The sequence below is a fragment of the Staurois parvus genome, unplaced genomic scaffold (assembly GCF_062004578.1).
Source record: "Staurois parvus isolate SC_StPar_1 unplaced genomic scaffold, SC_StPar_1.0 ptg000248l, whole genome shotgun sequence".
Classification (NCBI taxonomy): Eukaryota; Metazoa; Chordata; class Amphibia; order Anura; family Ranidae; genus Staurois; species Staurois parvus.
In genome coordinates this window covers 1,112,468-1,128,438 of record NW_028318044.1, presented here as the reverse complement: position 1 = coordinate 1,128,438, position 15,971 = coordinate 1,112,468, and the positions used below count along the sequence as shown (strand labels likewise).

Here is a 15,971-nt window from a genome sequence, read left to right as displayed (position 1 = left end):
GTCCTCCTCTACCTCCTCCTCTTCTTCCTGTCCTGCCCCCACAGGGGTCATGTGGCGTTGAGATCTGTGCGCCACGTCTACCGCACCCTGACCAGCCATTGTTAACAGCATTTGTTCCAGGACGTGCAACAGAGGAATGACGTCGTTCATCCCATAGTCCTGCCGACTCACGAATAGCGTGGCCTCCTCAAAGGGCCTGAGCAAGCGGCAGGTGTCACGCATGAGCTGCCAATGGCTGACATCTAAGTTACACAGGGGAGTACCTTTATCCGCTTGTAACATCAGGAAATCGGTGATGGCCTTTCGCTGCTCGTAAAGGCGGTCTAACATGTGTAGGGTTGAATTCCACCTTGTTGCAACGTCGCAGATCAGGCGATGCTGTGGAATTCCGTTCTGCCGCTGCAGCTCAATGAGGGTGTTCTTTGCGGTGTAGGAATGGCTGAAATGCATGCACAGTTTACGTGACATTTTAAGGATGTCTTGCAGTGGGATGGTGGATTTTAGGAACCGCTTGACAACCAGATTGAACACGTGAGCCATGCATGGCGCATGGCACAACCTTCCTTGACGCAGAGCAGACACCATGTTCTTTCCGTTGTCAGTCAACATGGTTCCGATTTTTAGTTTGCGCGGAGACAGCCATCTGTCGATTTCTCTGTTCATTACACTCAGCAGTTCCTCCCCTGTGTGACTACGTTCGCCAAGGCATACCAGGTGCAGCACAGCGTGACACCGTTGCGCCCTGCACATGTGATATGCCGGTCGGGTAATGGGACTTGGCACGGGGGTGGCGGCTGAGGACACGGCGGAAAAAGAGGTGGTAGAGGCGGACATGCTTGCTGGACCAAGGACGTGCAAACGTGGAGGCAAAAGCGTCGTGACCTGTCCAAGTTGCTGGTGCGGCTGTGCCGGCACCACGTTCACCCAGTGGGCCGTAAATGACATGTACTGTCCCTGACCGTAGTTACAGCTCCACACGTCGGCGCTGCCGTGCACTTTGGCAGAGACCGACATGCTCAAAGACTGGCCCACCATCTCTTCTACATGTGAATGCAGGGCTGGCACTGCCTTTTGGGCAAAGAAATGACGGCTTGGCACTCTCCACCGCGGCGCGGCACAAGCCATCATTTCTCGGAAAGGTGCTGAGTCCACCAGTTGGAAAGGGAGGGACTGCAGCACCAGCAACTTGGACAGGAGGACGTTCAGCTTTTGCACCGTCGGGTGCGTGCTCGCAAACTGTTGTCTCTTGGATACGGATTCCAAGAAAGACTGTTGACGGAATCCGAGAAGAGGAGTAGCAGGAGAAGGAGCATCTGAACGAGCGGAAGATGCCAATGAGCGACAACTCCCCTCAGCAGAGGTGTTGGAGCCTTGACTGGCTGATAGAGGGCGATTGACGACGTCGGGTGACGGAGCAAGTAACGGAGCGGGTGATGGAGCGGGGGCTGGGGCAGGCAGAACCGCCGTATGTTTATCACGGTTTTCCCAGGCCACCGAATGGTGACGCTGCATATGCTGACGCAACGCTGTAGTCCCAACATGGGCCCCCTGGCCACGCTTGCATTTCTGGCCACATAGTCGACATACGGCTACGTTTACTTCCTCGGGCGGCTTGAGGAAAAATTGCCACACCACCGAGTAGGAAACTTTGCCCCCGCTACTCTTCACTGGCTGACTGCTACTTCCTCCGTGCGCAACGGCACCACTACTGGCCGTGGTGGTAGGCTGCAGTGGAGCTGGTGCTCTACTCCGTGGACGTTTGGCTCCACTGACACTGATGCGACCCTGCTGCTGTCTCCTGGGCAACCCACCGACTGTTTTGCTCGCTGCCAAGCTGCCACCCTCTTCTCCTGATGATGCGGAAGAAATTGCCTGATGACGACGAGGCTGCCAAGTGCGATCAACCTCCTCATCATCAAGTAGGGTCTCCGCCTCACTACTAGCCCCCTCGGCTGCGTCTGGGTCAGGAGACAGACCTGTCTCTAGACCGGCTACCGAGCCACTCTCCTCGCCAGTACTTGTTCGCTTGGCTGCTGAAAAGGCCGATGTCTCCCCCCGTTCCTGACCGCCCTCTGTTAGCTCTTCCTCACTGTACAGTGGGGCTGAGCCCACAGCATGCGATACTTCGCTTGGTGAGGGAACAGCAAAGGACAGGGGCAGGTAGAGGACACGTGATTTCAGTGGGCTTGGTCCCGGGCCATGCCAACTAACGGTTGTGTCTGACGTACCCACCGACCGTTGGCTGTAGGTGTCAGAGGTGACCTGGGAAGAGGAAGACGACCGAGCCAACCAATCAATGACGGCAGGGTTGTCGGTGGAGACACGACCGCTGGATGACACCGGGAGCACTGGCCTCTGGCTGCGAATACTGCTGCCTCGACCCCTTCCTCTGCTGCCACGTCTGCTCGCTCCTAAAACATTGCCTCCTCTGCCACTCCTCTGCATGTTGTCTGACATACTATTTAATTCAACGATTAGGTGTCCCTGAGTAACAATTCTCTGGCACTCAGTAACAATTCTGTCTGTCCCTGAGTATGAATTCTGTGGCCCTGAGTAACAATTATGTGTCTGTGCGAGTAACAATTCTGTGTCTGTGCGAGTAACAATTCTGTGTCTGTGCAAGTAACAATTTTGTGTCTGTGCGAGTAACAATTCTCTGGCACTCAGTAACAATTCTGTCTGTCCCTGAGTAACAATTCTCTGGCACTCAGTAACAATTCTGTCTGTCCCTGAGTATGAATTCTGTGGCCCTGAGTAACAATTCTGTGTCTGTGCGAGTAACAATTCTGTGTCTGTGCAAGTAACAATTTTGTGTCTGTGCGAGTAACAATTCTCTGGCACTCAGTAACAATTCTGTCTGTCCCTGAGTAACAATTCTCTGGCACTCAGTAACAATTCTGTCTGTCCCTGAGTATGAATTCTGTGGCCCTGAGTAACAATTCTGTGTCTGTGCGAGTAACAATTCTGTGTCTGTGCAAGTAACAATTTTGTGTCTGTGCGAGTAACAATTCTCTGGCACTCAGTAACAATTCTGTCTGTCCCTGAGTAACAATTCTCTGGCACTCAGTAACAATTCTGTCTGTCCCTGAGTAACAATTCTCTGGCACTCAGTAACAATTCTGTCTGTCCCTGAGTATGAATTCTGTGGCCCTGAGTAACAATTCTGTGTCTGTGCGAGTAACAATTCTGTGTCTGTGCAAGTAACAATTTTGTGTCTGTGCGAGTAACAATTCTCTGGCACTCAGTAACAATTCTGTCTGTCCCTGAGTAACAATTCTCTGGCACTCAGTAACAATTCTGTCTGTCCCTGAGTAACAATTCTCTGGCACTCAGTAACAATTCTGTCTATCCCTGAGTATGAATTCTGTGGCCCTGAGTAACAATTCTGTGTCTGTGCGAGTAACAATTCTGTGTCTGTGCAAGTAACAATTTTGTGTCTGTGCGAGTAACAATTCTCTGGCACTCAGTAACAATTCTGTCTGTCCCTGAGTAACAATTCTCTGGCACTCAGTAACAATTCTGTCTGTCCCTGAGTAACAATTCTCTGGCACTCAGTAACAATTCTGTCTATCCCTGAGTATGAATTCTGTGGCCCTGAGTAACAATTCTGTGTCTGTGCGAGTAACAATTCTGTGTCTGTGCAAGTAACAATTTTGTGTCTGTGCGAGTAACAATTCTCTGGCACTCAGTAACAATTCTGTCTGTCCCTGAGTAACAATTCTCTGGCACTCAGTAACAATTCTGTCTGTCCCTGAGTAACAATTCTCTGGCACTCAGTAACAATTCTGTCTGTCCCTGAGTAACAATTCTCTGGCACTCAGTAACAATTCTGTCTGTCCCTGAGTAACAATTCTCTGGCACTCAGTAACAATTCTGTCTGTCCCTGAGTATGAATTCTGTGGCCCTGAGTAACAATTCTGTGTCTGTGCGAGTAACAATTCTGTGTCTGTGCAAGTAACAATTTTGTGTCTGTGCGAGTAACAAATCTCTGGCACTCAGTAACAATTCTGTCTGTCCCTGAGTAACAATTCTCTGGCACTCAGTAACAATTCTGTCTGTCCCTGAGTAACAATTCTCTGGCACTCAGTAACAATTCTGTCTGTCCCTGAGTATGAATTCTGTGGCCCTGAGTAACAATTCTGTGTCTGTGCGAGTAACAATTCTGTGTCTGTGCAAGTAACAATTTTGTGTCTGTGCGAGTAACAATTCTCTGGCACTCAGTAACAATTCTGTCTGTCCCTGAGTAACAATTCTCTGGCACTCAGTAACAATTCTGTCTGTCCCTGAGTAACAATTCTCTGGCACTCAGTAACAATTCTGTCTATCCCTGAGTATGAATTCTGTGGCCCTGAGTAACAATTCTGTGTCTGTGCGAGTAACAATTCTGTGTCTGTGCAAGTAACAATTTTGTGTCTGTGCGAGTAACAATTCTCTGGCACTCAGTAACAATTCTGTATGTCCCTGAGTAACAATTCTCTGGCACTCAGTAACAATTCTGTCTGTCCCTGAGTAACAATTCTCTGGCACTCAGTAACAATTCTGTCTGTCCCTGAGTAACAATTCTCTGGCACTCAGTAACAATTCTGTCTGTCCCTGAGTAACAATTCTCTGGCACTCAGTAACAATTCTGTCTGTCCCTGAGTATGAATTCTGTGGCCCTGAGTAACAATTCTGTGTCTGTGCGAGTAACAATTCTGTGTCTGTGCAAGTAACAATTTTGTGTCTGTGCGAGTAACAATTCTCTGGCACTCAGTAACAATTCTGTCTGTCCCTGAGTAACAATTCTCTGGCACTCAGTAACAATTCTGTCTGTCCCTGAGTAACAATTCTGTCTGTCCCTGAGAATGAATTCTGTGGCCCTAAGAATTCTCTGGCACTCAGTAACAATTCTGTCTGTCCCTGAGTAACAATTCTCTGGCACTCAGTAACAATTCTGTCTGTCCCTGAGTAAAAATTCTGTGGCCCTAATAACGTTTCTGTGGCCCTAAGTAACAATTCTCTGGCACTGAGTAACAATTCTGTCTGTCCCTGAGTATGAATTCTGTGGCCCTAACTAGCGTTTCTTTGTCCCTAAATAACGATTCTGTGGCCCTCATTAACAAGTCTGTGTCCCTGAGTAATGGTTCTCTGTCCCTAAGTAACTTCTCTCTGTCCCCAATTCTCGTTTCTGTGGCCCTAACTCTGTCCCTGTCCCTAGTACAGAGCGGTCTGCCTCTGTTCAATGACTGCAGGCAAATGAAGATTTCCAAAATGGCCGCTATATATACCTCGACCATTACACAGTGCTGGCTGGCTGGCTGCTGATTGGCTGATGCGATCACATGTCGTTGAGGAATGCATTATGGGGCAGCGCGCCTTGTCTGCGCGCCTTCCCCGACATCCCCGCTCCGTCGCCGCACATGTCAGCCGCCATTTTCGGAAAAATTTCGATTCGCGCGTCCGAATTAGGCTGTTTTTCGGATTCGGCACGAATCGAAATTTTTCCGATATTCGACTCGAATTCCACTTCGGATACTTCGATTCGCTCATCTCTAATGTTGGCAGTGAACAAAAGGTTAAAACATTTTAGAGCAACAGAACTCATCTTTTTGCTGAAATAAAGCTCTATGATGTTCATCAAACATGATGACTCTGATCCATATCTGCATTACAAACCCTAATGGGCGCCTCTGCTGTTTCAGATTTTTTTGACTTCCCCCTTTCCAACAAGTATATCATTTACCTGAGAGGCCCTCAGAAGATTCAGGATTGGGACCTCGGAGGTATTGAGAGCAACCAGCTTTAATCTGCATGGAGACGGGTTTTCTCCACCTGCGCCAATGAAAGGTTGCATGTCTCACCCACAGGGTCACCTTGCCAACTGACCAGATGTAAGTTATTTCTTTTTCTCCATTTCTTTCTTAATCTTTTTTGAGACCACGACTACCACCTTCAAGTCATCCTTTGGATCTTTATTTTGCTTTTTCAACTTGAACCCTTGGGCCCTTGTGAACTGCCATTATTAAAAGTCCCAAAACATTAAATAAAGAAACTTTTCTAATCTTCTCTAACTAGGTGGTAAAACATTCCAGTAAAGTTGGTACAGTTGCTCTTTGAGAGTCTTCCAGTGGTTAAGGAGTTTCCAGAAATAGGCAGCTTTCTATGTCTTTCTAAGAATCCCGTTCTCAAGGGCATTTCTTCCCATAGAGTCCCAGGCATGACACACAAGGCAGGATTTATGGCCCATTGTGAGAGGGCAAACCCAACTGCACACTCCATGCGTCACACTCCCAGCTTAGCTAGACCCACAACCTCTCCTTATACAACCTCTTACCAAAGGAAATAACTGATGGGCCAGTTGCCTAGAAGCCAAGGGCTATTACGTAGCCTTAAGGGGCCTAATACTCTGTAAAACATGACAATGGTACTGCCACCAACACCTAACACCTAATATATGATCAATCCTACACATTCCCTTACCATCATGAATAGAAAGCTAAGGTACCTAAACTCCTTTACAAAATATAGTTTTGAGCCTTTCAAAGAAAGAACTAAATTCTGTGTTGAGAGAGTGCCAGGTTGGGACATTTCAGAAGACTCTACGTCTTTATTATACTGTTAATGTGGCAGGACTTATTATTAAAGCGGCCCTTCAGTCTATTTGTTGTGTTAGCTCTGTTTGAATGGTCTCCCCCATCTTTAATAGCATTGGAATAAAACACACAATTTTTCTATGTGTAAATACCTTTTTTTAGTAGGTCCGCCCCTTAGCCAACGCCATTCGCCTAGGCGAATGATGTAGGATCCTCTAATTCCCTTGATACTTGGGATAATTTAAATTTTACGAGTTTCATCTACGAGGGGAGAGCTGGAGGAGGGCTGGAAGACAGCTGCAGAGGTGCGGAGACAAGTGGAGATAGGAGGAGGAGGTTAGAGACCATTACTGTACACCTGCCGCCGTTACATTGCGCATGTGCGCAATTTGCCTTTACTGAGGAAGGGAATGCAGCAGTTACCAGAAAGCGAAAGAGCGGTGGCTTCAGCTGGCCAAAGTTGACATGGTCGTGGTGGCATTACAGGGTGAGTGCAGCCCAGGCTGCATTTTTCAATGAAAAAGGCAGATTTTGATAAATGAAGTTGATATATCAAATTATTCAATTTGTTATATGCTGCTTGTTGTTTTTCTGAAACATATCAAGGTTAAGTAAAGTTTCTCTTTAACTTTTAACCTCCCTAGCAGTCTGATTATGTCCATATTTCTGTGCTGAAAGCGGTACATTTTTTTGCATGGAAAGTGGCTCGTGGCTGTAGTGGCGCATGCGCTACATGGAGCACTCTTATACAGTAATGGTGTGGCTCCCTGGAATCACAAGGGGGTTAGAAGGATAAGGGTTGACTGCATGATGTCTGTATCATGGCCTTGTAGTATTGGGTTCCCTGCATGGGACCAGCATGAAGGATTTAGTGCACCTTTCAAAAAGAACATCTGCTTTGCCAATGCAAGATAAAGCAAAACAGGTTCACTCAACTGCTCCAACACATGACTAGTGCACCAGAGATCGGTTCATCCAGATCCCCCTACCTATAACTCTTACTTAAATAAAAACATGACACCGATTTGGAGTAAAATGGCCAACGTGGCCTTTTATTAACCACACGATTTAAACACCAAACCATTCCTTATAACAGAAAAAACATACCAATTTGTTGTTGGTCTTCGAAGGCACCATCCACAAATTATCTGAAATGCACCTGCGGACCCCATATACCACCAGGCCTCCAGCCGCAACCAACCAGCTCGGAGACAACCTTACCGTCCGCAGTGCAGCACCACCACATTCCAGTTAAACCTTGGTTAACTGGAATGTTCCCCGGGCACACCATACCACCGATGGGTCCCACACCATTCTCTGTACCTTCAAGATAATACCCGCCTCCAAAGACCAACAAACCGCCCATGAACCGCATAACCCCCATTCCTCGTAGAGGAACCCAATACTCACTAAATAGGGAGGGCGGGAGGGAAGCTCACTCACCAACGTCCAGCTCCGACTGACCGCCCCCCACCCAGGACACCCCACCCAAAGGTGCCAAAGAGACCACCCACGTTCTCCCTCTACCAACCAGCTCCCACCTATATATTTTCAAACCCCCTGGCACTGACTTAACCCTTTCTAGCCTTCCTTCCCACTCTAGGCCTAGTCATGCCTGCCCTGCGCTACTTCTTTCCTTCTTTTACGCTACGGGCATTACTCTTCTTTCTCTTCCAGTTGCTCAAATTGGTAAAAAAGGTGGCAACTTAGAATCCACATTGGGCTTTCACCCAGGACCATCGTAGCCTCTCTAACGGTCTGATTATGTCCATATTTCTGTGCTCAAAGCGGTACATTTTTTTGCATGGAAATATGTAGTTTTTTTATTGTAGGCCTGTAATTTTTAGGAATAACTCACTAAAATCTGTCCGAACAAGAGTCTAGTAAACATCCCGGGGATGATAAAATTTGAAACACAAAATCATAAATTATAATATAATAAATAATCATAAAAAATAATAATATAATAATAATAAATTAAATTCAATAATATAATCAAACCAAAAACACTGAAATGTGAAATATAGCGCCAAGTTCGCACATCGCTGAGCAAAGTCGCAGAATTGTTTTCAGTGTCTGATGAGGAATTTCCCCCATGAATCATTATCACTCAATTCTGCAAGTGGTTCTAATTTACTATCGCTGTTCTCTAGCCGGTCTAAAACTGCTTTTGACCTAAAGGGACGCTTTTTGGACGCCATGGACGTTTCTCAGTTTCCAGGCAGAAAGAACAGTAAAAATGCAGGCAGGGCGCCGGACAAAGCACTCGGGACACAATGTATGTGAAATGGTTTGATACAGGAACGTTATACTATGTGATTTTAGTGTATTTAGTGAATGTCACTTTTTGTCATTTTCAAATCTCCCGCCGTTCCGTCCCCGTATGTCCCGACGTCGCAGGAAACGGAACCCTGAAGACAGATGCCGGAATTGGCCGGAGGACATTACAGGGGACACTGCAGGGGGGACATCGCAGGAGCGCAGGACAAGGTAAGTGAAGAAGGGATCCCAGAGCAGTGCCGCATGGTAAGCCCGAGTGTAGTTCGGGGTTACCGCTTGTGGGAAACTTTACCCCGAGCTACACTTGGGAATACCGCCAGGGAGGCTACAACTGTTGGTCAGAAATATATGCTGTTTTTAATAAATGATTTGAGGTCCAAAACCTTTATGTAATGGTTGCTGTAATAGCACATACCTTAAATACCTAAACAATAAAAAGAAAAATAGAAGATAATAAAAAAATAACTTTTATACTGGTTTTCCAAATTAGAATGAGCCTAAATGTGCAGATTAAGCTGGCCATGCACCAGCAGAATTTTATTTTTAGAAAGTTTGTTCAATTTTCCTAAAAGCTAATGGGGTGAAATCCATTTTGACTGTAGCGATAGGTAAACTGAAGGAACAGACTAGAAATTTGTTCTCGAACACACAAAATTCTAACAGTGAATATGATTTTCATTCCAAAATTGAAGGTTAAAGGCAAACAAAATTTTCAAACTTCATTCATCAAGTCTCTTTATTGAACGTACTGACTAAACCTATCAGCGTTTGGCCAGCTTTATCATTTTCAAAGATAATAGTATCACATCAGATTTGTGTGATCTTGGTCAAATAAACCCCTTGGAAAATCTTTTTAGATTTACAATTTACATAAAATTTTTGAATATTATGGCTATATAATATTTCATATTAGAAATAAAGAGTACCTGAGATGTGGGGGAAGCTGAAACTTGTTCCGCACATCATCATGTCTTCTCCCCAGGTATGGTGTGTCCACTGTTAGGAAGATTCCTTTGTAGCCCATTCTTTCTGCCCTTTGTACCAGAGACTTCGTCAGGTTGCGATCTTTATAGATATAGAGCTGCATCCAACGTAAGCTGTCCGGAGCGGCTTCTGCCACTTCTTCAATGGAGGAGGTAGCCCAAGAGCTCAACATCATCCCTGTCCCAACAGCTTGACATGCTATCGAATAAAAATCATCATGCAGAAATATTATATATATGGCGCCAACGTATTACATTTTATTGGGAACCTGTACTTTCCCATGTAGAGCAAAGCAACAGGTTTACTTAATTGCCACCCTTGTGGAGGCATGTGATCATTCTTCCTTTACTTTCCAATCACTGGTAGAAATACCCCATACTTCCAGGTGTAGCACCCTTCTAATTTGGAGCCGGCTGCTAGGTAAATATAGTTTAGCTCCTCTGTAATTGGTTTGTTTGAACTGGATGGACTTGTGTCTTTTTTCAACCAGACTAGCTATGTAACCAGTGGAGTAGAGGTTGATTGCTTAGGTCTGCTCAGGGTTTCACAGGCTGCTCTTCTGCTACTTCCCCCTTTGATGTAAGGGGTTCTGGAAGTATAGTGGGTGGGAGAGCAGGGCAGGCATCCTGAATGTTTACACAACTCCAGCCAATACCTGGGAAGGTGTGCCCTGAAGATGGGGAGAAAGCTAATTAATGGTTCAAGGCCTGAGCAGCAGTGTGCAGTATTCCTGGATCTAGTCCTGCAAGAGGAGACCCCTGTGGAGGGGCTCTGCCCCCGGTGCAGGATTCTTAAGGAAGCTTTGAGGAAGACACTGAGGTCCCAGCTAGGCTTAGCTGGGGGACCTATTCACAGATCCATGTCCAGGAATGAAGTTGGATCAGGAGGAAGTTCACTGGACAGTGCCAGTACGAAGTTGGTGGGAAGGGTTCCACCTGTCCTATAGTGGTGTGAGTCTACATCTTCCTCACTGAGAAGAGCCTGGGGAATTCTGGCAGGAGGCAAATGGTGATTCTGTGGCTAAGTGAGTAGATGATCCCCAATATTGAAGGAAAGTGACTGCGTGTAGCTTTTGACTCTTGAGGGAGTCAAGTCACCAAATAGCATTAGGAATTCCATGGGGCATTCAGCTTGTGCAGCCAGAAACTGAGGAGTCCTCAAAACTGTTACGTTTGCAGTTTATCAGGCTTTCCCATGCTCCCTTCCCCTATCCAAGTTCATCGTTCCCAATAAAAACCCTAAAAAGAACCCCTAGACTTTTTCTGAGCCAGCAAAGAAATATAGAAAATGGTGTGTGCCTGGCTGTGTTTGTTCTCAGGGGGGAAATAGAACCAAAATTTCCAGCGGCTCTTTAGGGGGTGCTCAACACAGGTATAAGGAGGATGTGACTTGTCCTCTTCTTCCATCATGACATGCTGGCGCTTAGTGATTGTCAGCTCAATCACCCAGTGCTGTCTTATGGTGGTGGGGTGAAATCAGGGCTATCGTAGCCTCCCTAGCGGTCTAATTATGTCCATATTTCTGTGCTCAAAGCGGTACATTTTTTGCATGGAAATATATCGTTTTTTTATTGTAGGCCTGTAATTTGTAGGAATAACTCACTGAAATCTGTCCGAACAAGAGTCTAGTAAACATCCCGGGTAGGATAAAACTTGAAACACGAAATCATAAATTATAATTTAATAATCTTAAAAAATAATATAATAATAAATGTAATTCAATAATATAATCAAAGCAAAAACACTGAAATGTGAAATATAGCGCCAAGTTCGCACATCGCTGATCAAAGTCGCAGAATCGTTTTCAGTGTCTGATGAGGAATTTCCCCCACGAATCATTATCACTCAATTCTGCAAGTGGTTCTGATTTACTATCGCTGTTCTCTAGCCGGTCTAAAACCGCTTTTGACCTAAAGGGACGCTTTTTGGACTCCATGGATGTTTCTCAGTTTCCAGGCAGAAAGAACAGTAAAAATGCAGGCAGGGCGCCGGACAAAGCACTCGGGACAAAATGTATGTGAAATGGTTTGATACAGGAATGTTATGCTATGTGATTTTAGTGAATTTAGTGAATGTCACTTTTTCACATTTTTAGATTTCCCGCCAGTTCTGTCCCCCGTACGTCCCGACGTCGCAGGGAACAGAACCCGGAAGACATCGGCCGGAGGACATTACAGGGACACTGCAGGGGGGACATCGCAGGAGCACAGGACAAGGTAAGTGAAGAAGAGGTCCCGGAGCAGCGCTGCAGTGTATTCCCGAATGTATCTCGGGGTTACCGCTTGTGGTGCTGAAACTTTACCCCGAGCTACACTCGGGAATACCACCAGGGAGGGTAATGAATGAGCACCCTTGGGCACTGCCCAAGGACCCCAAGTGCATGAGGGCCCCATGGTAATCTTCCATTACATCATATTTGCCAACTGTCCCGGATTTGCTGGGACAGTCATGCTTTTTATCAAGCTGTCCCAGAATTGCCATGTCCCAGGCAGCATCCCGTAACTTGTACTGTGCACTCCTGATCCTGTGTTGTGTCATCCTGATCCCCTCTCTCTGTACTGAGCCCTTCTGTCTCCCCCGTACTTTGCCCTTTGCGTCGATTAGTGTTCGATTTCTGACATGTTTTGTTATTGTTTAAAATCAATTTGATTGAACATATTAATAAATATATGTTTAATTCTGTCAGCTATTTATACTTTAATTCTTGAGAGTAGGTGTGTAAAGTGGGTCAGGCTGGTAGGGGCATTACTTTGCCCAGGGGCCCATGATGCTATTAACCCCCCTGGAGGTATTCCCAAGTGTAGCTCGGGGTAAAGTTTCAGCACCACAAGTGGTAACCCCGAGATACATTCGGGAATACACTGCAGCGTTGCTCCGGGACCTCTTCTTCACTTACCTTGTCCTGTGCTCCTGCGATGTCCCTCCTGCAGTGTCCCCTGTAATGTCCTCCGGCCGATGTCTTCCGGGTTCTGTTCCCTGCGACGGCGGGACGTACGGGGGACAGAACTGGTGGGAAATCTAAAAATGTGAAAAAGTGACATTCACTAAATCAGTGGTTCTCAACCTTTCTAACGCCGCGACCCCTTAATACAGTTCCTCATGTTGTGGTGACCCCCAACCATAAAATTATTTTCGTTGCTACTTCAGAACTGTAATTTTGCAGTGGGAGGAGTAGTGCCCCATCATTGGTGTCAGTGGGAGGAATAGTGCCCCATCATTGGTATCAGTGGGAGGACTAGCGCCCCATCATTGGTATCAGTGGGAGGAATAGTGCCCCATCACTGATGTCAGTGGGAGGAATAGTGTCCCATCGTTGGTGTCAGTGGGGGGAGGAATAGTGCCTATCATTGGTGTCAGTGGGGGGAGGAATAGTGCCTATCATTGGTGTCAGTGGGGGGAGGAATAGTGCCTATCATTGGTGTCAGTGGGGGGAGGAATAGTGCCTATCATTGGTGTCAGTGGGGGGAGGAATAGTGCCCCATCGTTGGTGTCAGTGGGGGGAGGAATAGTGCCTATCATTGGTGTCAGTGGGGGGAGGAATAGTGCCTATCATTGGTGTCAGTGGGGGGAGGAATAGTGCCCCATCGTTGGTGTCAGTGGGGGGAGGAATAGTGCCCCATCGTTGGTGTCAGTGGGGGGAGGAATAGTGCCCCATCGTTGGTGTCAGTGGGGGGAGGAATAGTGCCCCATCGTTGGTGTCAGTGGGGGGGAGGAATAGTGCCCCATCGTTGGTGTCAGTGGGGGGGAGGAATAGTGCCCCATCGTTGGTGTCAGTGGGGGGGAGGAATAGTGCCCCATCGTTGGTGTCAGTGGGGGGGAGGAATAGTGCCCCATCGTTGGTGTCAGTGGGGGGAGGAATAGTGCCCCATCGTTGGTGTCAGTGGGGGGAGGAATAGTGCCCCATCGTTGGTGTCAGTGGGGGGGAGGAATAGTGCCCCATCGTTGGTGTCAGTGGGGGGGAGGAATAGTGCCCCATCGTTGGTGTCAGTGGGGGGAGGAATAGTGCCCCATCGTTGGTGTCAGTGGGGGGAGGAATAGTGCCCCATCGTTGGTGTCAGTGGGGGGAGGAATAGTGCCCCATCGTTGGTGTCAGTGGGGGGGAGGAATAGTGCCCCATCGTTGGTGTCAGTGGGGGGGAGGAATAGTGCCCCATCGTTGGTGTCAGTGGGGGGAGGAATAGTGCCCCATCGTTGGTGTCAGTGGGGGGAGGAATAGTGCCCCATCGTTGGTGTCAGTGGGGGGAGGAATAGTGCCCCATCGTTGGTGTCAGTGGGGGGAGGAATAGTGCCCCATCGTTGGTGTCAGTGGGGGGAGGAATAGTGCCCCATCGTTGGTGTCAGTGGGGGGAGGAATAGTGCCCCATCGTTGGTGTCAGTGGGGGGAGGAATAGTGCCCCATCGTTGGTGTCAGTGGGGGGAGGAATAGTGCCCCATCGTTGGTGTCAGTGGGGGGAGGAATAGTGCCCCATCGTTGGTGTCAGTGGGGGGAGGAATAGTGCCCCATCGTTGGTGTCAGTGGGGGGAGGAATAGTGCCCCATCGTTGGTGTCAGTGGGGGGAGGAATAGTGCCCCATCGTTGGTGTCAGTGGGGGGAGGAATAGTGCCCCATCGTTGGTGTCAGTGGGGGGAGGAATAGTGCCCCATCGTTGGTGTCAGTGGGGGGAGGAATAGTGCCCCATCGTTGGTGTCAGTGGGGGGAGGAATAGTGCCCCATCGTTGGTGTCAGTGGGGGGAGGAATAGTGCCCCATCGTTGGTGTCAGTGGGGGGAGGAATAGTGCCCCATCGTTGGTGTCAGTGGGGGGAGGAATAGTGCCCCATCGTTGGTGTCAGTGGGGGGAGGAATAGTGCCCCATCGTTGGTGTCAGTGGGGGGAGGAATAGTGCCCCATCGTTGGTGTCAGTGGGGGGAGGAATAGTGCCCCATCGTTGGTGTCAGTGGGGGGAGGAATAGTGCCCCATCGTTGGTGTCAGTGGGGGGAGGAATAGTGCCCCATCGTTGGTGTCAGTGGGGGGAGGAATAGTGCCCCATCGTTGGTGTCAGTGGGGGGAGGAATAGTGCCCCATCGTTGGTGTCAGTGGGGGGAGGAATAGTGCCCCATCGTTGGTGTCAGTGGGGGGAGGAATAGTGCCCCATCGTTGGTGTCAGTGGGGGGAGGAATAGTGCCCCATCGTTGGTGTCAGTGGGGGGAGGAATAGTGCCCCATCGTTGGTGTCAGTGGGGGGAGGAATAGTGCCCCATCGTTGGTGTCAGTGGGGGGAGGAATAGTGCCCCATCGTTGGTGTCAGTGGGGGGAGGAATAGTGCCCCATCGTTGGTGTCAGTGGGGGGAGGAATAGTGCCCCATCGTTGGTGTCAGTGGGGGGAGGAATAGTGCCCCATCGTTGGTGTCAGTGGGGGGAGGAATAGTGCCCCATCGTTGGTGTCAGTGGGGGGAGGAATAGTGCCCCATCGTTGGTGTCAGTGGGGGGAGGAATAGTGCCCCATCGTTGGTGTCAGTGGGGGGAGGAATAGTGCCCCATCGTTGGTGTCAGTGGGGGGAGGAATAGTGCCCCATCGTTGGTGTCAGTGGGGGGAGGAATAGTGCCCCATCGTTGGTGTCAGTGGGGGGAGGAATAGTGCCCCATCGTTGGTGTCAGTGGGGGGAGGAATAGTGCCCCATCGTTGGTGTCAGTGGGGGGAGGAATAGTGCCCCATCGTTGGTGTCAGTGGGGGGAGGAATAGTGCCCCATCGTTGGTGTCAGTGGGGGGAGGAATAGTGCCCCATCGTTGGTGTCAGTGGGGGGAGGAATAGTGCCCCATCGTTGGTGTCAGTGGGGGGAGGAATAGTGCCCCATCGTTGGTGTCAGTGGGGGGAGGAATAGTGCCCCATCGTTGGTGTCAGTGGGGGGAGGAATAGTGCCCCATCGTTGGTGTCAGTGGGGGGAGGAATAGTGCCCCATCGTTGGTGTCAGTGGGGGGAGGAATAGTGCCCCATCGTTGGTGTCAGTGGGGGGAGGAATAGTGCCCCATCGTTGGTGTCAGTGGGGGGAGGAATAGTGCCCCATCGTTGGTGTCAGTGGGGGGAGGAATAGTGCCCCATCGTTGGTGTCAGTGGGGGGAGGAATAGTGCCCCATCGTTGGTGTCAGTGGGGGGAGGA

At 48.6% G+C, this 15,971-nt stretch overlaps 1 protein-coding gene across 1 annotated transcript in view; it reads right to left on the bottom strand.

The window, feature by feature from the left end:
* HAO1 (hydroxyacid oxidase 1) overlaps positions 1 to 15,971 on the bottom strand; it is a 73,033-nt gene that overhangs the window by 36,095 nt on the left and 20,967 nt on the right. The window contains exon 3 of the mRNA XM_089680623.1: positions 9,779 to 10,034. Within this exon, the coding sequence (XP_089536749.1) occupies positions 9,779 to 10,034 (256 nt within the window). The remainder of the gene's footprint in view (positions 1 to 9,778; positions 10,035 to 15,971) is intronic.